Source organism: Bombina bombina, chromosome 4 (genome assembly GCF_027579735.1).
Source record: "Bombina bombina isolate aBomBom1 chromosome 4, aBomBom1.pri, whole genome shotgun sequence".
In the NCBI taxonomy this organism is placed as follows: Eukaryota; Metazoa; Chordata; class Amphibia; order Anura; family Bombinatoridae; genus Bombina; species Bombina bombina.
Window position 1 is genome coordinate 400,737,922 of NC_069502.1, and position 27,051 is coordinate 400,764,972.

General features: G+C 38.5%; 1 protein-coding gene across 1 annotated transcript in view; it reads right to left on the reverse strand.

The window, feature by feature from the left end:
• MCF2L2 (MCF.2 cell line derived transforming sequence-like 2) overlaps nt 1-27,051 on the reverse strand; it is a 1,253,992-nt gene that overhangs the window by 702,493 nt on the left and 524,448 nt on the right. Inside the window, 1 exon segment of the mRNA XM_053711855.1 lies at nt 22,734-22,843. Coding sequence (XP_053567830.1) covers nt 22,734-22,843 — 110 coding nt within the window.

Sequence of the window (27,051 nt, forward strand, 5' to 3'; positions counted from 1 at the left end):
TGAAAGATATGATGCAAACCAGGAGAGGGCTGTGTCTCGGATGCCAAATGAATGTAGTATTTTTAGGAGGAGAGGATGGTCAACTGTGTCAAAAGCTGCGGACAGGTCAAGAAGAATTAGTAATGAGTAATGGCCTTTTGCTTTGGCTGATAACAGGTCATTTGTTACTTTAGCAAGAGAGGTTTCTGTTGAGTGTTTAGGGCGGAAACCAGATTGTAGTGGATCAAGTAAGGAGTTAGTTGTGAGAAATTGAGTTAGCCGATTATATCTCAAGATCTTGCACAATATTGGAGTAGCATGCAATATAAGCAAAAGGCTTTGAGGTCTCTGGCTTACCCCAATGATTCAGAACCTGGTCAAATACCTCCTGATTCAAGGACCATTCGCCAGCGTGAATGTAATGACTGAGGACTTCTGCTTCCCAATTGTCCACACCCAGAATGTAAATTGTTTAAATCCTGCAATGATGTTCTGCCCAAGTCAGAATGCGGCTACCTCTTCCATTGCTAAGGCGATTTGCATACCGGCGTGATTTATGTAAGCTACTGACATTGTCTGACTGAAATCTCAGAAAAGACTCCTGTCTTAACAGGGATCAACTCTGGAGAGACCTTAACATTGCACAGAGTTTCAAGATGTTGATTGGTAAACTCGTCTCCCGAGGGAACCAAACACCCTGCACTTTCCGGGAAGCACAGACAGCACCCCAACCTAGCATGTTGGCGTTTGTGGAAATTACCTAATTTGTAGAAATAAAGCTCCCTGAATCAATAATTAGTGAGTCTTCCACTAAGCTAGATAATGTCTTGTCTTGAAGTCTAAAAAAATCTTCTTAAACAGATTGTTGTAATCTTTTACTCCACTGTTGCAACATTTGAAGCTGCAAATGTAAGTGGAATCTGGTAAAAAGTACGGCATCTGAAGTCACTATCATGAAACCAAATACTTCCATACATTGAAGCAGTGTAGGAAGAAGATTTTGATGGAGAAGAGCACAGGGTTTCTGCAATTCGAGTCTGTAAGCATCTGTGAAAGACAAGTCTGGTTGGTGGTAGTAGAGAGCTTTTCAGGAGGTTGATTTTCCAACCATGGGAATGAAGGAACTGAAGAACTGTGTTTTATATATTCCTGAGCCATCTGAAAAGAAGCAGTCTGCACCAGAATGTTGTCTAAACTAGGAGCTATAGCCATAACCTGAGCTCTCACTACTGACAAAAGAGCTCCAAGAACCTCTGAGAAGATTATTTGTACTGGTGCCTGACAAAATGGGAGTGGCACGCATTGTTAATGCCCATTTAGAAAGGAAAATCTGAGCAATTTTGTATGATCCCTGTAAAAAAGGATATGTAAATAGTCATCTTTCACATCTATGGTAGACATAAACTGAGTCTCCTTCACTAATAATTTGCAATGTGCCCTATCTGAGTGCACTGCCTTTTGCAGGCCTGGGTTAGCCTATAGTAATATGATAGAAGTCTAAAAGACTGTAGATTATAGCCTTGCTGACTACATGCAGCTCCAGGCCACCAGTTGCCTGGCAGTGATTGCTACAGTCCAAAAGATGCATATTAAACTGAAAAAACAAGCATATAAAAATATTTTACACAAGAAAAGTTTGTGAATGCTCTTTAAACCCAAATTAACAGGAAATTATGTTTTTGTACAAATGATCATCAAGCTTTGATTGTTTTCAGCACTCATGAGTTGGTCAGTAATGTATACCCACAAGCATTAAAACAAAAACACTATTTTGTAAGCATGTGCATTACCCGGTGCTCCTGATAGTAGTGATGTAATCACGTACATACACAATAACTGAACACACAATGTAAAAGTAGCTAAGGACAGATGCATTTCATCACTGCTTTTCATATCGCTAAAGAGGCTCTTTGGTGACAAACAGGAGGTAGACTGTAAAAAAACCAAAATCTCTATTCATACAGCACAATTTTAGGATCTGAATTTTTATTTAAAATTCTTACTATGGGCTAGATTATTAGTGGCGTGCTATTTAGCAGTCGCGCGTTATCGTCGCAAGATGGAGGCTTTTTTGCACATCTGGTTTTGCACATATTATGAGTTGAAAGTAAAAAGTTAGCGCACAAGCGAAAACCTGCCACGTGCAAAAAGTGGAATTTAGGGTATTGTGACCCTGTTAACATATTCTCCCAAAGATTTCAATGGAGCACATACTTGCACGCTAACCAGACCACGATTATTCAAGTGCACTAAACCTGACATGAAATATGAATATTTCACATTTAAGTTTTCTTCACATATAATCTGTTAATTCTTAAATAAATATTTCTATATATATATCTCTGATGGTTTTTGGTAACAAAATAAAATATAAATAAATATCTAGTTAAAAATACTTAGAACATACTTCGTCATGTGTGAACAACATTGGAATGTGAAATGTTGACGGTGCATACACAGTTAAACGCTTTATTAAATAAGAATATTGCATAAATATGTTTTTAGCTACTTCTGTGATTTAATTGAAATACCTAAAAATAGTTCTGCATTAGATAAATTAAATGAACCCATGACAGAGAATTAAATAATTCAGACTTAAAAATATGTTGCTTAATAAAGCAGCAGGCCCAGAGAGCTTACCAGCAGAATATTACAAAATAGTGATGGAAGAAATAACCCCGGTTTTTACAACTTGATTTAATAAATTCTGGACAGGGGAATCTTACTTCATTAAAAAAGTTTAATGGATCTTTATTTACTAGTATAGTGAAACCTGGGAAAGAATTGGATCTGATGGATTCATATAGACCAATTTCATTACTTTACAATTATTATAAAATACTGACTAGTATTTTGGTTAAAAAAATACAACCAATTAATGGTACAATTATTAAAGAAGACAAGACAGGATTCATGAAAGGCAGATCATCTAATATTAATTTAAGGAAACTTTACTTAGCAATGGCTCTTCTGGTATGAAAAAAATGAAAGAAAATAGATCCTGATTAATCTATTATTTCATTAGATGCGTGTAAGGCATTTGATTCTATAACCTGGGATAACCTTTTGACTTCAGTAACCAAATTCAGGTAGTCTGGTAATATAAAATTATAGAATCTCTCTATAAAGAATCAACAGCCTCACTGATTATTAATATATGTAGAACACCTCACTTCCCATTATTAAGAGGTACTAGGCAGGGCTGCCCTCTCTCCCCATTGATTTTTATCTAGAACCACTGGCCATATTATTGAGAAAAGAGATACAGGGAATTATAATTGGTAAAGAAGAGATCAAAATATCTTTATATTCAGATAGTTTATTAGTATTTGTAGACATTCAAAAGTTAACTTTGAGAACATTTCTGTAATAATAAAGATGTTTGGAGCCTTTTCAGGGTATAAAATTAATACTAGCAAATCAGAAGTATTATGGATTTATCAAAAACAATATTTAATAGTAAATGCTTTTAAAGAGGTTAAAAAATGTATGGTTTATTTAGGAATTAGAATATTGCCCATTCCAGAGAAATTATATAAACTAAATTTGATTCCAATGGTTAAATTTTTTTGTGTGGATATTAAAAAATGTTAATGTGTCCCACTATCTTTATCTGGGAAGATTAATTTATCAAAAATTGTTGCTCTCCCTAAATTATTATTATACATTTAAAACCTCCCCTTATTATTAAGAAATTAAGAAAGTAAAATGATTAATTCTCATATTAAGAACTATTTATGGGGTAAGAGGAAGCCTAGACTTCGCTTTAATAAGCGCTATTTGCAGAGTTACTATTTGGGCTTTGGACTTTGGACTTTAGTGGCTTTAGGTAAAATCATGCTGGACTCGATTTTGAATTTGGTTAATTTTATATTGCTGAATGTGGAATGCGCAACTGATTAAACATATCTATCTTAAACATTTTCCACATACAATTATTAAAGATTTACCTACTCAAATTTAATAAAATAGATTTCCTTAAAGATCCAATATTAACTTGGCATCGAATATGTAAGATCTTGAAATTTAACTTCACAGTTCTCAATTCCTTAGAATTAAAGGAAATCAAGATTTCATAGAGGGAATTTCCTCAAAACTGTTCAGACTATTGACAGATAGAGGAATAGAATATGTTCATCAATTAATTGATAAAACACAAGAAAACAATTTTGTTATTGCATTTGAATAATTAAGAGAAAGGTATTCTCTAAAGCATAAACATGGTTTTCTATACCTACAAATAAAGCATTACTGTACAAACTCGTAAGAAAGTATGGTAAATCATGGGAAATATTATTACATTATTTAAAAATAATAGATTTTCTATATCATCTTTGTATGAGATAGTCAGTAATACGGGTTTTTGAGATTATTTGAATAATATACAAAAATGGAGAAAGCTAAAAATAGGTAAGAATGACGAGCAGATAATTATGCGTAGTTGAAAAACTAAATTTATGCTTATCTGATAAATGTATTTCTTTCCGGATATGGTGAGTCCACGGCTTGAGTAATTACTGTTGGGAATATCACTCCTGGCCAGCAGAAGGAGGTTACGAGCACCACAGTTAAACTGCTAAGTATCACTCCCTTACCCACAACCCCCAGTCATTCAACCAAAGGGAAATGGAGAAAAAGGAGTAACACAAGGTGTAGAGGTGCCTGAGGTTATAGTCAAAAGAACAACTGTCCTAAAATAAAGGGTGGAGTCGTGGACTCACCATATCCGGAAATAAATACATTTATCAGGTAAGCATACATTTTGATTTTTCTTTCCTAAGATATGGTGAGTCCATGTCTTGAGTAATTACTGTTGGGAACCAATACCCAAGCTAGAGGACACGGATAAATAGGGATGGACAAGACAGGCAATCCTAAACAGAAGGCACCACCGCTTGAAGAACCTTTCTCCCAAAAGAAGCCTCAGCTGAGGCAAAAGTATCAAATTTGGAAAAAGTATGTAGAAAAGACCAAGTTGCAGCCTTGCAAATTTGTTCCACAGAAGCTTCATTTTTGAAAGCCCAAGAAGAGGAAACAGCTCTTGTGGAATGAGCCGTAATTCTCTCAGGAGGCTGCTGTCCAGCAGTCTCATAAGCCAAATGAATTATACTTCGTAACCAAAAAGAAAGAGTAGTAGCAGTAGCTTTCTGACCTTTACGTTTCCCAGAGAAACAGACAAAGAGGGCAGAGGACTGGCGAAAATCCTTAGTCGCCTGTAAGTAGTAATTTAAGAGCACGTACAACATCTAAATTGTGTAACAAATGTTCTTTGGAAGAAGAAGGATTAGGACACAGAGAGGGAACAACAATTTCCTGATTGATATTTCTATTAGAAACAACCTTAGGAAGGAAACCTAACTTAGTACGAAGAACCGCCTTATCGGCATGAAAAATAAGATAAGGGGAATCACACTGCAGAACTGAGAGTTCCGAGACTCTCCGAACAGAAGACATAGCAACAAGAAACAAAACCTTCCAAGATAACAAGTTAATGTCTATGGAATGCTCAAACTGAGCCAGCTGTAAAACGTTAAGAACAAGGTTAAGGCTCCAAGGAGGAACAACAGACTTAAAGACAGGCCTGATTTTGACCAAGGCTTGACAAAAAGATTGCACATCTGGCACATCCGCCAAAAGTTTAAGTAGTAAAACTGATAAATCAGAAATCTGACCCTTCAGGGTACTGACTGACAGTCCCTTCTCCAGGCCTTCCTTAAGAAAAGATAAAATTCTAGGAATTCAAATTCTACTCCAAGAGTAGCCCTTGGATTCACACCAATAAAGATATTTACGCCATATCTTATGGTAAATCTTTCTAGTGACAGGCTTGCAAGCCTGAATCATGGTCTCAATTAAAAATCTAAAATGGCACCTGCAATAAAGGAATTGGCCAATTTAAGAGCTTTAATCCTATCTTGAATTTCATCCAAGGATGTCTCTACTTGAAAAAAATAAGACAAGGCGTCAAACCAATAAGATGCCGCACTAGTCACGCTGGTAATACACACCGCAGGTTGCCATTGGAGACCTTGATGAACATAAATCTTTTTCAAATAAGCCTCCAGCTTCTTGTCCATCGGATCCTTAAAAGAGCAGCTATCCTCAATAGGAAAAGGGGTTCTCTTAGTCAAAGTGGAAATGGCCCCTTCAACTTTGGGTACAGTATACCAAGGGTCTTTAATGAAGTCCTCGACAGGAAACATTTTCTTAAAAATGGGAGATGGGGAAAAAGACAACCTTGGTTTCTCCCATTCCTGTGAGATAATCTCCCTAGCATGGTCCGGCACAGGACCTCATCTCATCAGACTTATGAGAAAGGGCAACTTGGGAAGCAGAACTGAGGACAGGTACCTTACTTTCTGAATTTCTAGATTTCCTCTTGCATTTTCCCTGTAATCTGGGAATGGCAGCTAATGCTGCAGATACAGCTGAAGATACCTGGGCAGCAATTTCTGCTTTTAAATAAACTCCACTAGGAGTTATAGAGGAACCACAGGGCACTGCATGTGATGCTATTGAGGCTTGGGACATAGCAGGAGAAAGCTGAGGTATTATTTTAACTGCATCATCCTGAGAGACATTAGGCTCAAAACCTTTACCTTTATTTTCCAAGGTTTTCTTGACACATGAAGAACAAAATTGCATAGGAGCTGTAATTTGTGCATCTAAACATAAGCAGGCTCCATATCAGACATGTTGTGAAACAATAAATAAACTTGTACAGATAAGTTTAAAAGATTTTAATATTCAATCAAAATAAGCCAAGGAAAAAATACACTTTAAATTTTATTCCAAATTAGGATCGATCCCCAGCTAAAATGTATAAGCCTTGGAGAGGTTCTTGAGAATCCTGGGATTTTGCTATGTGCTATCCTTGCAACTGTCAAATTACTGCTGTGACACAGAGAGACACTACTTCCTGGTACAATGAGTACCAGAAATAACCGTTTTTTCAAACCTGGCAGTTTAAAATTTTGAATTGTTTAATTTTAAGGCAAAGGGGAAATGAATAAGCTGCTGAAATAGAAAATGCAGCCTTACTTTCAGTTTAAACTAGTATTGTTTTATCAAGTAAATATGGGTCAGAAAATAAAGCCTAATAAAAAATGTTTACCCTTTCTTTTTAAAAGAGTTTAAATGTTAGTCTCACAGATACTACAGTGCCTGCTTCATGTCCCAGTGTAACCCATACAACAGAATTATCTATGTCCCAATAAAAAAATCAGTGTTTTTAAGTGCATGGTCTCCCCAAGTGGAAGAAACGGCACTTACCTGCTCCGCTGTCCGGCATGTAGACAGTTACAAGGTATGAGAAGACACAGTTCCCCACAGAGACCTTTGAAAAGAAAAAACAGAGTAGCTAACTCTGGCTTTCTAAATTAGGGCAGCAATTGTTAGGAAAACGTAGTAAATACCTCTTTACAAGTTACTAACTGCTTTAAAGCCACTACTACCCAACTGAAAGGAATGACGTGGAATACGGCTATACCCCAAAACTTGCTAGTAGATGAAATAAAAAATTTTCTTCAGACACCTAAACTTTACCTCCTATATGAACCAAAGGCAAAGAGAATGACTGAGGGTTGTGGGTAAGGGAGTGATACTTAGCAGTTTAACTGTGGTGCTCTTTGCCTCCTCCTGCTGGCCAAGAGTGATATTCCCAACAGTAATTACTCAAGCCGTGGACTCACCATATCTTAGGAAAGAAAAGGACTGAAGAAGCCTGAATGTCAGCGATAATGAGAGAACATCACTTTAAGGTGATATGGATGGTTTAAAAAACACCTAATATAATATCAAAATGGGGTAGGAATTTAGAAAGTAGTTGCTGTATGAAATGCAAAAAAGATAAAGCTGATTTTGTACATTGCTTTTGATCATGCCCCAAAATTCTAAAGTTTGATTAACCACCGGATTAACATCTTAGGCAATATACATATTATATTGAATCCAAAACATTTTTTTTTCCTGGTTCCTAATGGTAACTATAATAAGATTAAAACATTTATAAATATTTGCATCTTAATTGGCAGAAATATTATTCTGAAAATCGGAAATCTGAATTAAAGCCTATGCTTAAAACATTTAAAAATGCCCTTCATAGGCAACTCTTTATGGAACAGTGGAATATACAATTAAACCAAGAATCCCAGGTTGAGAAATGTTTGAAAAATGGAAATATCTAATTGTCAAACAAGATCTTACAACACAAAGACAACTGATGAAAATGTTTGAAAAAACTCAGTACATAGTGAAGAGTAAATTAAAGGGAGAATAGATATTATGATAAGTTGGCTAAGAGGAGGAAGTGGAGGAGAAGATATGGGAGAGGGAGAGACTGGAAAGAGGGGAGGAAAAGTATCATCTATTTTTTTTTTCTGTTTCAAATTTAATTTTGCGTTATCTTGAGTTTTTAGTGTAATGAATATAAATCCAGAGTTAAACAAATATATAATGTAGAGTTTCATAATGTTATTTTATATGGACCCTGCAGTTATCGATAGACAGAAGGGCTGCAACTAACGATTATTTTCATAATCGATTAATCGGCCGATTATTTTTTCGATTAATCGACTAATCGGATAAAAAGAGAATCAATAATAGTTTTCTATGTTTTAAATAAAATCCACATAATGAGTGTTACAAATATAAACTTCAGAATAAAACTTTACATTAACACAACTGTTTCTTCAATTTTTAAGCAGCAGAGCACAGTTTTATAATTAAACAAAACAAAACCACAAACTGTTTGAAAAGAGGTAGAACTAGAAAGAGTTAGACTATCACTGTTAATAACATTCTGTTATTCACTCTTTCAGAAACTTTGCATTGAAATGCAAAAATCTCAACATGTCCACATGCTTCTGGCTAAGGCTGATTCTCTGTTTGCAGCTATATTTCCTGCAGCAGAGAAAAGGCTGTTGAGGTGTATAAGTAGGGTTTTGCCAATTTCACCAAAGTGGGATATTTATCTTTGTTAGCTCTTCACCAATGCTGTTTTCCACCTTGGCAAGGGGCCTCTCAAAAAAGTAACCCTTGACTTCATTCTAACATAAAAATATCTTGAATATCTATATGCAATGGTAAATAACCAGCTATAAGGTTAGGGGAAATATCTAGTCCGCTCTAAAAATAACGAATATATACTTATAAAGGTTGAATCTGGTACATATTATCACAATTTATTAAAAATATAAAAAAGCTATAAAAAACAAAATCAAAAGCGCTAAGGAATGTATATCAATAACAGGACAAAGCCTTACACATTTATTTATACAGTACATATAATCAGCAATAGCAAGCGATCTGCTAATAATTGTGCAAACAGATAATAGTGCACATCAATTTAAATAACTCCCATCAATCTAGGGGCTAGGTGTAAATAACAAGCTCAGCACTATATCATGAAAAGCATAGTTCCAAATCACCAGATTTAATATAATCAATCCAAATGATGACTATTATATCTGGGTTGCACATAAGCCAGGGGTAGTTGAAAACGTATACTGTCCTGAAAAAGTGAAAAGTAGACGTTTTCAATAAGACACTTACCATGCAAAGAAACATCCCAACACAAGCCTGCATTCTCCCAACTTCGCTCCCAGTCACCCCCTCTGCCACTCTCTGCACTCTCCTCCCAACCACTGAGAGTGAAGTGGCTTCCCTATTGTCTTCATCACACCTCACTACCTGTCACTTTACCCTATTCCTTCCCATCTAATACCTTCTCTGTCTCCCACGCTCACTCGGGCTCTTACTCACATATTCAACCTATCCCTTTCTACCGGGCTCATTCCCAGCCTCCTTCAAACATGCAAAGGTCACTCCATCCTCAAAAAAAACATCCCTTGACCCTTACTCTTCTATAAACTACCGCCCCATATCACTGCTCCTGCTAGCTTCAAAAATCCTTGAAAAACTAGTTTTTCAATCGCCTAACCCACTTCCTGTCCTCCAACTCATTGCTCAACCCCCTGTAATCTGGCTTCCGTCCCCAACACTCAACTGAGACTGCCCTCACCAAGGTTACTAATGATCTCCTTTCTGCTAAAAACAAAGGCTACTACTCTATACTCATTTTACTTGACCTCTCTGCTGCCTTTGACACTGACCATCCCCTTCTCCTATGGACTATCAGCTCTCTTGGGCTTTGTGACACTGCCCTCTCTTAGAATTATTCTTATCTCTCTAACAGATCCTTCTCCTTCTCTTTTGCTGGTGACTCCTCCTCTCCATTGCCTCTGTCTGTTGGAGTACCTCAAGGCTCTGTCCTGGGTCCTCTACTCTTCTCTATTTACACTTCTTCACTGGGTAAACTTATCAACAGCTATGGCTTCAACTATCACCTCTATGCTGATGATACCCAGATCTATCTTTCCACCCCTGCACTCTCTCCTTCTGTCAATTTTCACATCAGCGACTGCTTATCTGGCATTTCCTCCTGGATGGCCTTTCACCACCTAAAAATAAACATGTCCAAGACCAAACTACTTCTAATCACCCCCTCTAACTCTACTCCAGTTTCTAATTTTTCCATCACTGTTGGAGGCACCACTATTTTCCCATCACCCCAAGTCCGCTGCCTCTGAGTCACACTTGACTCAAATCTGTCCTTCATTCCCCACATCCAATTGCTCTCTTCATCCTGCCGCAACCACCTATGGAATATCTCCAAAATTCGTCCATTTCTGAGTGATGAAACCACTAAACAGCTAATCCACTCCCTGGTAATTTCACGACTTGACTACTGTAATAACTTACTAACTGGCTTCCCTCTCTCCTGCCTCTCTCCCCTTCAATTCATCCTAAATGCATCTGCCAGGCTAATCCACCTCTCTCAATGCTCTGTTTCTGCTGCACCTCTCTGTGAGTCCCTTCACTGGCTCTTCATTCACAGCAGAATTAATTTCAAAATTCTCACCCTGACCTACAAAGTCCTCACCAATGCTGTTTCACCCTACTTGTCCTCACTCATCAACAAATATACTCCAGCCCTTGTGTCCTCTACCATCACCTCCTCTCATGCTAGACTACAGGACTTCTCTTGTGCGGCACCAACCCTCTGGAACGCACTTCCTCGAGCTGTCAGACTCTCCCCTAACCTCTCCTCCTTTAAACGTTCCATAAAGACCTTTATGTTCAGCGAAACTTATCACCTGACTCATTAACAAATTAACTTCACTTACCTAACAGTTGCCCTCATCTATCTCCTCACTAATATCATTCCCACCTTTGCAGTCCCCACCTCCTGTTTCCCATCCTCCTACCCATCTAGATTGTAAGTTCCCACGGGAATAGGGCCCTCAATTCCCCCTGTATTTGTCTGTAAAATGTTGTCTTTTATTGTATTGTTTCTTCATTGTACTTTTATCCTTATACCCATGGGCAGTGCTGCGGAATCTGTTAGTGCTTTATAAATAAAGAATAATAATAATATTTATATATATATATATATATATATATATATATATATACATATATATATATATATATATATATAAAATGTGTTTTTTTAAATATATATCTATACACACACATATCTATATATATATATATATATAATTATATATAGGTATAGATTATATATAGGTATAGATATATACAGATATATATATATATATATATATATATAAAAGAATATTTATTTAAAAATACTTAGAGCATATTCATTTATGTGTGAACAACATTAGTATGTGGTATGTGAAATATTTACAGTACATTCACAGTTTAAAATAAAAAGGTTTTCAGCTACTTGACTGCAAAGGGCTCCAATGCACATATTTATTTTTGGGTTTATATATGTATATATGTCTGTAAATACATATATACACATATAAATACATATGTACGCACATATTAACATTATGTATGTTACTGTTTTTTAAATTTATATTTTGTAACTTTTTTTGTCTCGCACAACAGTTAACCAGGGCTCTGAAGTAGCATTAACCTGATGCATGTTTAATTTGATTGTGCTCAAGTAAACGCGTTTACTTTCAACTCATAATACACACATTATTTCAGTCACAAAAAGCCGAAAAATATCCAATATCGCTTACGCGCAACAATTAGTGCACCACTTGTAATCTAGCCCTATGTATGCAATTGTCTGATCACTTGCACTGACTTCTACCTATCTACATCAGTTGACAATTAGAACATTTCCTTTTTTTTCTATACTCTCTAAGTGCCCAACACTGAGAACTCATCAATTCAGCTCTTTGTGACTATTTTTATTACCTAGAAATCAAGAAGCTGTGGTTAATGTACTCATGCCACTACATTATGTATCCTAGTCCTGCATTTCCTCTATTTCCTTTTAGAAATCATCTATATTTATACCTTTGTAATATTAAAGGAATAGTCTAGTCAAAATTAAACTTTCAATGATTCAGAGAGCGCATGCAATTTTCAAGCAACTTTCTAATTTACTCCTATTATCAAATTTTCTTAGTTCTCTTGGTATCTTTATTTGAATGTAAGCTTAGGAGCCGGCCCATTTTTGGTTCAGCACCTGGGAAGCGCTTGCTGATTGGTGGCTACATTTAGACACCAATGAGAAAGTGCTACCCAGGTGATGAACCAAAAATGGGCCGGCTCCTATGCTTACATTCTTGGTTTTTCAAATAAAGATGTCAAGAGAATGAAGAAGAAAATGATAATAGGAGTAAATTAGATAGTTGCTTAAAATGTCCTGCTCTATCTGAATCATGAAAGTTTAATTTTGACTAGACTATTCCTTTAAGAATTAGGGGTTGACAACCAGTCATCAAAAATAATGGATGACTAGATGATGACCAAAGGTGAAAAAGGTTAGTAGGTTGCATAAAATAGTTTCTAAAATGGACCTTAAAGGGACATGAAACCCAAATTTTTTCTTCCATGATTTAGAAAGAGCATATAATTATAAACAACTTTCTAATTTAGTTCTATTATCTAATTTGCTTCATTCTTTTGATATTCTTTGCTGGAAAGCATATCTAGATATGCTTATTAGCTGTTGATTGGTAGCTGCGCATAGATGCCTCCTGTGATTGGCTCACCATGTGCATTGCTATTTCTTCATTAAAGGATATCTAAAGAATAAAGCAAATTATATAATCAAAGTAAATTGGAATTTTGTTTAAAATTGTATTCTCTACCTTAATCATGAAATTATTTTTTTGGGTAAAGTGCCCCTTTAAACACTCCCTCTAATTTTGTATTCTGCCATTTTGGAACCTAGGTTACACTGCAGGTATCTGAAAAAGATCTGCTACACATGTGCAATCAGGTATTCACCTTTGTTTATATAGAGACAGTTATGATAAGGAGGCTTTTGTGTATGAGAATATAAACTCACCTGCCACTTTATTAAGTACACCTTGCTAGTACTGGGTTGGACCCCTTTTTGCCTTCAGAACTGCCTTAATTCTTCGTGGCATAGATTCAACAAGGTTTTGGAAACATTCCTCAGTGATTTTGGTCCATATTGACATGATAGCATCACCTAGTTGCTGCAGATTTGTCGGCTACACATCCATTATGTGAATCTCCCGTTCCACCACATCCCAAAGGTGCTCTATTGGATTGAGATCTGGTAAATGTGGAGGCCATTGGAGTACAGTGAACTCATTGTCATGTTCAATAAACCAGTTTGAGATGATTTGAACTTTGTGACATGATGCATTATCCTGCTGGAAGTAGCCATCAGAAGATGGGTACACTGTAGTCATAAAGGGATGGACTTGGTAAGCAACAATACTCAGGTAGGCTGTGGCATTTAAACGATTCTCAATTGGTACTAAGGGGCCCAAAGTGTGCCAAGAAAATAATCCCCACATCATTACACCACCACCACCAGCCTAAGCCGTTGATACAAGGCAGGATGGATCCATGCTTTCATGTTGTTTATGCCAAATTCTGACCCTACCATCTGAATGTCGCAGCTGAAATTAAGACTCATCAGACCAGGCAACGTTTTTCCAATCTTCTATTCTCCAATTTTGGTGCGAATTGTAGCCTCAGTTTCCTGTTCTTAGCTGACAGGAGTGGCACCCGGTGTGGTCTTTTGCTGCTGTAACCCATCTGCTTCAAGGTTCGACGTGTTGTGCGTTCAGAGATGGTATTCTGCATACCTTGGTTGTAACGAGTGGTTATTTGAGTTACTGTTGCCGTTCTATCATCTCAAACTAGTCTGCCCATTCTCCCCTGACATCAAGGCATTGTTGAACACACAACTGCCGCTCACTGGATATTTTCTCTTTTTCGGACCATTCTTTGTAAAACCCTAGAGATGGTTGTGTGTGAAAATCCCAGTAGATCAGCAGTTTTTTAAATATTCAGACCAGCCCATCTGGCAACAAAATCCAAGCCACGTTCAAAGTCACTTAAATCCCCTTTCTTCCCCATTCTGATGCTCGGTTTGAACTTCAGCAAGTCGCCTTCACCAGGTCTAGATGTCTAAATGCATTGAGTTGCTGCCATGGGATTGGTTGATTAGCAATATGTATTACCAAGCAATTGAACAATAGCAATTTTAACAATAGCATATGTTCACATTTTCAAAGTGAACATTTTATAAGTGAGGCATCAATTTTTAAGAATGATACAAGAATTGAACAAGGATTGGGCAAGGGGCAAGACACTAGGCAAGTACTCTTGTATTACTATGTTTTATGTATATCATTGTATCCTTTTGCAAGTGCTGCTGTAACACTGTGTCTTATGTGTTTACTTGGTTCCCATTTTCAGGATAATGCTCAATATCTTCATATTCCTTTTTGCTACCTCTTGTCTCTACAACAAACTACATTACTCAGTTACTCCTTCTCCCTCTCCACCTGCACTGTTCATTAGCCCATCTCTCTTATACTCACCTTACTTTTGTACTCATGAACTCTACTTATTCCTAAATACTCTCTCTCCCCCCTGCACTTCAGTTAAACAACAGTCTCATTACTGCAAATCTGCTTCTCATCTCATGTCACTCTCCCTGTTGCTCATACTAGCTGCTGGCGACATCTCCCCTAATCCTGGTCCCTCACAACCTCCTAACCTTTCACATCCTTGTGTGCCTTTCAATAGACTTCATAAACTAAACTCTGGTAACCTTAATCTCATTCCTCTTACATCTAAAAACCCCTCCCCCTTCACTTGTGCACTCTGGAACTCTCGCTCTGTCTGCAACAAGTTAACTTCTATCCATGATCTCTTTATCTCCCACTCTCTTAACCTTCTGGCTCTTACAGAAACCTGGCTCTCTACTTCAGACACAGCATCCACTGCTGCACTGTCACATGGGGGTCTCCATTTCAGCCACACTCCTAGGTCTGGCAATAGACAAGGAGGTGGTGTCGGTATTTTACTTTCCTCTCGTTGCACCTTCCAACAAATACAGCCCTTCTCTTCACTCACATTTTCTTCATTTGAAGCACACATGATTCGGTTATTCTCTCCCCTCTCTATACGTGTTGCAGTCATATACCGCCCCCCTGGCTCCCCAACTCAATTTTTAGATCACTTTGCTGCCTGGCTTCCTTATTTCCTTTCCTCAGACACCCCTGCCCTCATTCTTGGCGACTTCAACATCCCCCTTAACAATCCCACTGCCTCATCTGCTAAACAACTTCTGCAACTCACTTCCTCTTTCGGTCTGTCACAATGGACTGATTCTCCCACTCACAAAGATGGTCACTCCCTTGACCTGTTCTTTAGCTATCGATGCACTCTCTCAAACTTCTCAAACTCCCCTTTTCCTCTTTCTGACCACCATCTCCTTACCTGCAACATATCATCCCTTCCTACAACTCTCCCACCTTCTACTCCTCACACCAAACTTCACAGAAGCACTAGGTCTTTAGATCAGCAACAACTTGCTAATTCCCTTCAACCGCTCCTCTCATCCTTCTCCTCCTTTTCCTGCCCTGAACAATCTATCTGCCACTATAGTTCCACCATTATATCTCGCCCTTCTTACCACTGCTAGGAAATCACACACTCATCCCCAGCCCTGGCATACTCCTCTGACACGGTACCTACGCAGATGTTCCCGTACTGCTGAACGGCATTGGAGAAAATCACGGAGTTCAGCTGATTTTCTTCATTACAAATTCATCTTGAACTCCTACTACTCTGCCCTTAATCTCCACAAGCAACACTACTTCTCTACTCTTATCTCTAATCTTTCTTCAAACCCAAAACGTCTGTTCTCCACTTTCCATACTCTCCTCCGCCCTCCCCCACTTCACTTCTCTGTCAGCTCAAGACTTTGCCAGTCACTTCATTAACAAAATTGATTCCATCAGACATGAAATCAGCTCTCAACACAATTCCATTCTCTCCCCCCTCAAATACTCTCACTCAACCACAACCCTCATAACCTGAAACTTAGTTCATTCTCCCCTGTTACTGAGGAAGAAGTTTCAGCACTTATACTGCGCTCTCACCTCACTACCTGTCCCCTTGACCCTATCCCCTCACAGCTGCTCCCCTCTCTCTCTGCTACCCTTACCCCTATACTAACACACATTTTCAACCTCTCCCTCAGCACTGGTACATTTCCCTCATCACTGAAACATGCACTGGTCACACCTATCCTCAAAAAACCTTCCCTTGATCCTACCTCCCCATCCAACTACCGCCCAATTTCCCTCCTCCCTCTTGCTTCAAAGCTTCTCGAAAAACTAGTATATGCACGCCTATCCCATTTTCTTACGTTAAACTCCCTTCTTGACCCGCTGCAATCTGGATTTTGTCCCTATCACTCCACAGAGACAGCTATTGTTAAGGTCACCAACGACCTACTTACAGCTAAATCAAAAGGCCACTTCTCTCTGCTTATCCTCCTTGATCTGTCCGCAGCCTTTGACACTGTCGACCACCCTCTTTTGCTCCAAACCCTCCAATCCTTCGGCATCTGTGACACAGCCCTTTCATGGCTCTCTTCCTACCTGTCAAACCGTACTTTCAGTGTAGCCTTCTCTGGGGCCTCCTCTGCCCCGTCACCCCTTTCTGTCGGAGTACCGCAAGGCTCTGTCCTCCGTCCCCTTCTCTTCTCAATCTATACGTCATCACTAGGTTCCCTTATTAAGTCCCACGGTTTCCAATATCATTTGTATGCTGATGACACCCAAATCTACTTCTATGCACCAGAACTATCTCCTTCCTTGCTAACCCGTGTCACTAACTGTCTTTCTCACATCTCTTCCTGGATGTCCTCTCACTACCTCAAGCTAAATCTCTCAAAAACTGAGCTCCTCATTTTCCCCCCTTCTTCCAAAATCTCCACCCCCAATATCTCTATAACTGTCGACAACTCCATCATTACCCCTACCCCGCATGCCCAATGTCTCGGGGTCACACTTGACTCAGATCTTTCCTTCACTCCTCACATTCAGTCCTTGGCTACAGCCTGCCGCTTCCACCTTAAAAACATCTCTAAAATTAGACACTTCCTTACACAAGACACAACTAAGATTTTAATCCACTCTCTCATTCTTTCCCGCCTTGATTACTGCAACTCTGTCCTCTCTGGTCTCCCCACCTGCCGCCTAGCTCCTTTACAATCCATAATAAATGCCTCTGCCAGACTCATCTTCCTTACACGTCGCTCTTCATCTGCTGCACCTCTCTGCCAATCCCTTCACTGGCTTCCTCTTGCCTCTAGGATCAAACACAAAACTCTCACTCTTACATACAAAGCCCTCAACTGCACTGCTCCCCCCTACATCTCAGACCTTGTCTCCAGATACTCTCCCTCCCGTCCCCTTCGCTCTGCTCATGATCTCCTACTCTCCTCCTCTCTTGTCACCTCATCACACTCCCGTTTACAGGACTTCTCCAGACTGGCTCCCATCTTATGGAACTCTCTGCCTCGCTCCACAATACTCTCCTCTAGTTTTAAAAGCTTCAAGTGCTCCCTAAAGACTCTACTGTTCAGGGACGCATACAACCTACGCTAACCTTTCCTAATACCAGTTCCTCTCCTCCCCTGCAATCCCCTGAACCCTCTTAGCATGTAAGCCTAAAAGTCCAGCTGTTTGTAGTTCACCTTCTTAAGAGCTGACTACAACAGTGCAACTCTTGGCAGGGCCCTCTACCCTATAATTGTTTTGTTGTACTCCCCCTTTGTTTATAGCGCTGCGGAATCTGTTGGCGCTCTACAAATAACCAATAATAATAATAATAATTGAACAGGTGTACCTAATAAAGTGGCCGGTGAGTGTATAGAGAGATAAGGTAAAGAGTCGTAGAGAGAGGTAAGATGAGGTCTGCTCTTCCAACAGGCTCAGCCCATATGAATGGGTATATTCAGCTTATGGTTTTCATGATAAAAAACTTATTTATAAAATAAAAATAATCCAAAAGGAGCAATTTCCTATACATTTAATACTCTTCTGAGCTGGTTTTATTAGAAACAAATTAAGAGGAAATATGTTTACCCTCCTTGGATGCCTATTACACAGAGCAGTGTTTTAACCCACCATGTGACAGTAGGGTCAGGGGTTTAAACGTCACCTCTATACGGATGCAACCATTTCAAAATAGGGGACTTTCACAATGGCTTTATATTCTTTATATGAAACACATGCTGCTATGAGGACTTATTTAAACATACACAAACAAAATGTAATAGTCAACATGTCTTGCCATTTAAACTTTAAAGAGGTTGAAAAGCTGAATGAATAAAGGACCACAGGGCAAGAATTTATTTCAAATAACATCATACATAATACTTGTAACTAGCAGTAATGATAAACATTTATTTATGTATCAATAAAAGGAATGAAGTCTTTACTCACCAAAAATTTAGACATTTTGCTAGCTATGTATCCAAATAAACCTCAGATAAGATTCATGGTCCTGCATTGTACTACCAAAATTAGATGTCTTAAAGTGATTGTAAAGTTTAAGGAATTAAAGCCAAGTATCTAAATATACTCTTAAAACAGGGGCATTTTAAATCATTAAACTTTAAAAACATGCTTTTTTTAAAAAAAAAAAACCTTTTCGTTATGGTAAACAGACCGCCGATCCTCCGCCCACATCTCCATCTGTATTGAGCAGATCGATGACGAATCTGTCTTCCTCCAATCATTGTGTGCCCCGATTGGCGTCCAGCTTGTGGGGCACGCAATGATTGGAGGAAGCCAGATACAACATTGATATACAAAATACAGAAGGAGATGCGGGCGGAGGAAAGGCAGTCTGTTTACTGTAACGCAAAGGTAAGTATTTTTTTTTTAAAAAAACGTGTTTGTAAAGTTTAATTAACCCCTTAACGACACACGTCGTACAGGGTACGTCATACCCAAACTGATCGTTAAAGACCAATGACGTACCCTGTATGTCGTTAGGGGTTTAAAGTGTCGGGAAGCGATCCTGATCACTTCCAGGCGCTTTCAAGGTATTGCCGTGATGCCTCGATATTGAGGCATCACTGCAATACCTGTTTTGGCACACCGATGCAGAGAGAGACACTCTGTGGCCCTCTCTGCATCAGCCAGTGATGATGCCGATCGTTGGTGGGAGCCATTGCAGAGAGGCGGGTGGGCAGCCCATGGCTGGCGAGTTTCCGGCCAGCAGTGGGAAATCACTCCTGGGTGTGTGCAGAAGCGCATGCGGGAGACGGGGGATGTGTGCGCCCCCGTGATCTTGATAAAAGTCTGCAAGAGGGTGGTGAGAGATAGTGGTTGTCGAGGAGGGGGAATAAGATTCGGAAAGGGATCTGGGAGGGGTTGGGTATTGAGGGGGGCAGCTAAACTACAGAAAAAGTTTAAAAACCACAAATTTGTTTTCAAAGTGGGTACTGGCAGACAGCTGCCAGTACCCAAAATGGTGGCAAAAAGTTAGTGGGGGGAGGGTTAGAGAGCTCTTTGGGGGGGGGGGGCTCAGGGAGGTTGGGTGGTGAGGGGGGATCCTACACTGCCGAAAATATATCATTTAAAAAAAAAAACAAAAAAAAACACAACTTTATTTTTATACTGGCAGACTTTCTGCCAGTTCTAAAGATGATGGTGACAATAGTGAGGTGGGGGATGGAAGAGAGCTGTTTGAGAGTGGTCAGGGAGGGATCAAGGGGTGGGATGTGTCAGGTGGGAGGCTGATCTCTACAATAAAGCTAAAATTAACCCTTCAAGTTCCCTACAAGCTACCTAATTAACCCCGTCACTTCTGGGCATAATACAAGTGTGGTGCGCAGCTGCATTTAGCGGCCTTCTAATTACCAAAAAGCAATGTCAAAGCCATATATGTCTACTATTTCTGAGCAAAGGGGATCCCAGAGAAGCATTTACAACCATTTGTGCCATAATTGCACAAACTGATTGTGAATAATTTCAGTGAAAAACCTAAAGTTAGTGAAAAAGTGAACGATTTTTTTTATTTGATCGCATTTGGCGGTGAAATGGTGCCACGAAATATACCAAAATGGGCCTAGATCAATACTTTGGGTTGTCTACTACACTACACTAAAGTTAAAATTAACCCTACAAGCTCTCTACAAGCTACCCAATTAACCCCTTCACTGCTGGGCATAATACAAGTGTGGTGCGCAGCGGCATTTAGCGGCCTTCTAATTACTAAAAAGCAATGCCAAAGCCATATATATCTGCTATTTCTGAAGAAAGGGGATCCCAGAGAATCATTTACAACCATTTGTGCCATAATTGCACAAGCTGTTTGTAAATAATTTCAGTGAGAAACCTAAAGTTTGTGAAAAAGTTTGTGACAAAGTTAGCGATTATTTTTATTTGATCACGTTTGGCGGTGAAATGGTGTCATGAAATATACCAAAATGGGCCTAGATCAATACTTTGGGTTGTCTACTAAAAAAAAATATACATGTAAAGGGATATTCAGGGATTCCTGAAAGATATCAGTGTTACGACGTAACTATCACTAATTTTGGAAAAAAATGGTTTGGAAATAGCAAAAGGGCTACTTGTATTTATTGCCCTATAACTTGCAAAAAAAGCAAAGAACATGTAAACATTGGGTATTTCTAAACTCAGGACAAAATTTAGAAACTATTTAGCATGGGAGTTTTTTGGTGGTTGTAGATGTGTAACACATTTTTTTAAAGTGTGTTTTTTCCATTTTTTCATCATATTTTATATTTTTCTTTTTATAGTTATATAAGATATGATGAAAATAATGGTATCTTTAAAAAGTCCATTTAATGGTGAGAAAAATGGTATATAATATGTGTGGGTACAGTAAATGAGTAAGAGGAAAATTACAGCTAAACACAAATGCCGCAGAAATGTAAAAATAGCCCTGGTCCTTAAGGGTAAGAAATTGAAAAATGGTCTTGTCCCTATGGGGTTAATAAAAGTGCCCCTGTTTTTAAGAGTATTTGTAGATCCTGGGCAATAAATGCCTTAAACTTTACAATCTGAATTTCATTTTTGTGTCATTTTCTATATAATATATAGTAAATAGCACTACAGGAGTAATTATTTTTTAAACATTTCAACCCCACATTTTACTGTCTATTATTTCGATTTAGGATTCTATGACTAATTTGTTCAATTAAAATTAGCAATTAAAAATCTTAACAATACATTTATTATTTTTGTCACTATGCACCATCTTGCAATTTTAGCAGAAAATAGATATATAACCTTACAAACATTACATACATTAAAAATTACACAAAATTCTGATTTCCCAGAGGGCTTGCTTGTATGCACGTTTCTACCTTTTTCCAAACTCACACAGCATAGCAAAAAATATTCAAAAATAAATAAATAAAACAAAAAATAAAAAAGTTCTACAAAAACTCATGCTATAAAGAAGCAATCATTTGCTACCTAAAAGGGTAATCCAAATTTTTCACATTGGGGTATGATGTGTATACATTTATTATCTCCATAATATACTGTTTAATAGATGCTGGGGTTTTAAATAAGCTAACATAAAGTGATACATAATTCCTACCATCCAATACTAGATTTTATTACTGAAGATGATTCTATTACAATTGAAAAGGTTTATTGCAAAATGTATCTACAAACATCCACATATGTTTTAATTAAGATAGATATGGGGAAAAAAAGACTTACAGCTTTCAACTGAAAAAATCTACTCTATTTTAGATCATGAAAAAGTTGGGAGTTGCAGAAATATAGTAAATATTAGAAGTGTGTACAGGTGGCCCTCGTTTTACAACGGTTCAATTTACACCGTTTCAGAATAACAACCTTTTTTTCCAGTCATGTGACTACTATTGAAAAGCATTGAGAAGCAGTGCATTTATTAAAATAGCCAGTAGGTGGAGCTGTCCGCTTGTGTTGCAGCAAAGTCAAGCAAGCTGAAATTAATCAGTTTAACCAGACCTGAGCTATCGAGCAGATTTCAAAGGAACAAGATCTTCCTGTCTATAAATCAGTCCAGATTGGAATGCATAGAAAGAACTGTTTGCAGAAAAATGCAAGGGAAGTCTGTGTTGTGTGATTATTTTATTAGGTTTATAATGCTGTTTAGCAAATGTTTTTGTTCATTTAACTTAGTTTAATTATATATTCTGTGTTGTGTGATTATTTTATTAGGTTTATAATGCTGTTTAGCATTTAAAGTCTTCATTTCAAAGCTTTAAAAATAATGTATTAGGTGTTACTTATGACAATTTTGAGAGTGGCCTGGAACCTATCTCCCTCACTTCCCATTGACTTACATTATAAACTGGGTTTCAATTTACAATGGTTTCGATTTACAACCATTCCTTCTGGAACCTAACCCCGGCGTAAACTGAGGGATACCTGTATAGTTACCTTAATTCCTCCTTTGGGTTTCTTATTATTCCTCCTTCTTGAAAGATCTGCTTCAGAAAGAGACTTGGGGGGTGTACTTGGAACATCAGATACTCTTCGAGTTGTTGTTGCTAAAAAAAAACAACATATATATAAATAAGAAATTAAGCTTTTTCTTGTGTGTGTGTGTATATATATATATACATGGGACTCCTTAACCTGACTCCTATGTTCAGCAACCATTATAAGCTGATTGCAAGACTTATTAATCTAAATATTTACAAAAATGTGAGAGGTGTACTCACTTTTGTGAGATACTGTATATATATATATATAATTTGGGGGGATTGGAAATAATCTTAGACCTGCAATGAGTAAGAGAGTAAGAAATTTAAAAGGATATAAAACCCACATGTTTTCTTTCATGATTTAGTAAGAGCATGCAATTTTAAACAACATTTCAATTTACTTCAATTATGTAATTTGTTTCTTTCTCTTGATATAAATAGATGAATAGCATATCTAAATAGGCTCAGTAGCTGCTGATTGGTGACTGCACATAGATTTACACATATACAGACATATATATAAGTGCATTGGAACCCTTTGAAGTTAAGTAGATGAAAACATGTAAAAGCATATTTATGCAATATTCATAGATAATAAAATGTTATACTGTATATTTACTGTAAATATATCACATACCACTTCTATGCACATAGCAGAATATGTTCTATGTATTTATAAATATATATTCCTATATATATTTGTATATATCTATACCTATGTATAATTATATATATATATATATATATATATATATATATATATATATATATATATATATGCAAAAGTTTAAAGGGTATATGCACTCTCACTACCATCCTGGAGCTGCCAGGGTGCTCTTGAGGAGTATGCAGCAAAGAAACAAAGTGAAGCACTCACTGGACTTTGGATATCAGTGTGAAATACTTTATTAGTGACGTTTCGGGACCTCAAACATCCCTTTTTCTGACAACCAGAGTGTACAAATGAACACGCTCCTCATTCAAATCACCTTCCCTGTCACAGCCCCGAGGGTGAAACCATCATCTCACAAACCACTCCCAAAACCTCTCCCATATAACCTCATAGGAGCACCAGGGGCGCACCCCTTCTCCTATAGGTCTGGAGCTTAAGTCTAATGACAGGCCTTTATAAGTTTGTTCATTTGTACACTCTGGTTGTCAGAGGAAGGGACATTTGAGGTCCCGAAACATCACTAATAAAGTATTTCACATTGATATCCAAAGTCCAGTAGTGCTTCACTTTGTTTCTTTGCTGCATACTCCTCAAGAGCACCCTGGCCACTGCAGGACGGTGGTGAGAGTGCATATACCGTTTGAACTTTTGCTTACATACTCTTTCGGCATAGTGCACCCACATAGGGGCTGATTCAGCCTGTTTAGCATCCTCCCTTAATTTCATTTCATATATATCTATTCTTTGCTCTAACATAGGATGGAGACCACCAGTGACCCCACAGAGGTGGGTATGGCTATTGGGGGTGGTACCCTGGAAGATAAGTATGAGGACATTTTTATGTTCACTGACGAAGATGCAGATTTGATTAGATTTGGCTCAATCGAAGAACAACAAGTGGAGGAGTCTAACCAATCCCTGTATAATACATTGGCTAAGCTTAAACAACGTGAGATTGACCTGAATCTTCACGGTACCTATTTATCAGAATATCATAAGAAAAGAATGCTTCCAAGAGGCTTCCTGATCAGAAATGTTCCTATGATTGAACGGTCAAGCATAGAGTTTTGCACAAATTGGTGCAAAATTCTGAACAAGTGTTCATTCGACAATGTTACTGGTGATACATGAGGCTGGAAGATTACTTCAGGAGGTTAAAACAGAGATCCAACACTTCGAGAGTGATCAACTGAACAAGTTGAGGTCGAATAGATCATGTGATTGGCTGGATAAATTGGCTAAACAAGTTAAAGAATACAAACAAGATTTCATTTCCTTTAAGAAACGTAAACTCCAATCGGTAGGATTGGATTACACGCATAAGAGTGTGTACCGTTGGATGCTAGCACCAGAGGAGATCAGACCTAGAAGGGAGAGGAGATATACAAAGAAAGCCATTAATACAGTAGGCACCAGCTTGGGTAATAGTTCTGACCCAGAGGGATCCAGGAACCCTGAAGCTCCCCCATTTAGGGGTATCACAACTAGATCCAGAGGGACCAGCAATTTAACACAATGGGATAACACCCGTGATGACGACTCTGCACGACCACCACTTGCTCCATACTCAACATCCAATCGTTTTTTAGGACGTGGACGCACACAAGACGGAGGGGGCATGTCCCGCCACCCCCCATTTCGGAGAAGATAGTAAATAATGTTTTCAACATCAGTACTAGATCACTGAACGAGGCAGTAATGCCACTATTAAATAAAGGACTGTCAATGAGTGCTTTTAACTCATTTATTGATATCCAGAAATTTGGGAGATCATTACGCCTTAAAGAATACTTTAGAAATGAATCAGAGGTCACTTCAAGATTCAGAACAGCAGGGACTTTTGATCCTACCTCCAGCAATCCTACAATCACCACCTATACAAACTATCTAACACGGCTGACCCAAGAACCCACAGTCGCCAGAAGACGGAATGACAATGTATCCAGAGAGGATAGGGGGCACTGATATCACTCAGTGAAGATGCCACGATCGTGATACGCCCTGCGGATAAGGGTGAAGCTGTAGTGGTGATGGATGTGGGGGATTACAAAAAAGAGATTGTCCGACAGCTTTCTGATAACACTACCTATACTGTCCTGCATAATAACCCCACCTTTACATTAAAGCATGACATTGATAATAAAATAACCGAATGGAAGGAAGCTGGGGTCATCTCTGTACAGGAGGCTCGTTTCCTACAGAGTGATTTCCAAATTACACCAATACTGTATACACTGCCAAAAATCCACAAGGATGCGAAGTGCCCTCCTGGAAGACTGATTGTCTCAGCCAGAGGATCACTCTTACAGCCATTAGCTGAGTTTGTAGACCACTATCTTCAGCCCATGGTCAAACGTATGAGGTCTTATGTACAGGATTCATCTACGTTTATTCAATGCATTGTTCATCTGGTGAATATCAGTGAGTCTGACCTACTGGTCACTATGGACGTTTCAAGCCTGTATACAGTGATTCCTCACACAGCAGACATTGCGGCAGTCACCAACTGCCTGAGACGCATGCCATACATACCAGAACATGTCCTGATTGACAACTGTTGACAATCTGTTTACAAAGAAACTTCTTCTGCTTTGAAAACAACTTCTATCTGCAAATAGCCGGAACAGCGATGGGATCTAATGTGGCCCCATCGCTGGCAAATCTATACATGGCTGAGTACGAGACCCTACAAATGAAGGTGTATGAAATACCGTCCATCAATTTTTATTGCAGATATATAGATGATTTGTTTCTGATCTGGCAAGGTGAAGTAAATTCATTAGAGGGATGGATCAATACATTAAATACACTAGACAGTACCATCAGATTCCAGCATGTGGCGGATACATATTCTGTTGACTATTTGGATGTGAGAATATTTAAAACCAATGGGACACTTGGCACCCCCCTCTTCAGTAAGAGTACAGAGTGGAACTCTATTTTGCATGCAAGCAGCTGCCATCAACCAGCCCTGATTCCGAACATACCGAAAGCACAATTCCAAAGAGTTGTGCGTAACAACACAGACCCAGAGCGGTGCAAAGTCCAACTAACTGAAATGGTGAATAGATTCACAGAACGTGGGTACAAAAGGAAACATCTGCAGCACATGTGTGAAGAGGCAATCCAGGAAGAAACTGGTTGTGACAAAGGTACACAGGATACCACCCCCCAACTCACATGTGTTACAATCTACACTCCGGATCAGCACTGTATTACGAGAGCCTTAAAGGAGGAATGGAAGTTGGTCCAGTCCGACCCCTCATTGCCATTTACAGGGTGGGGGCACCCCGTCTGGCATATCAGAGAGGCAAAAGCCTGAAGGATTTACTGATGAGAACAGATCTAACACCACTGACTGATAAACAGGTGTGGCTGAAGAAGAAAAATGGCTGTTTTAAGTGTATGAGTTGTGTGACGTGCAACAGCATGCACACAGGGAACACGTTTTCGCATCCAGAGAAAAAGAAGAAATCTAAGATCAATTTCTTCCTCACATGCACGACACCTTACATTATCTCTCTTCTTAATTGCCCATGTGAGGTATTCTACACTGGGAAGACTATCGACGATGCCAGGACCCGGATGGCCAATCACC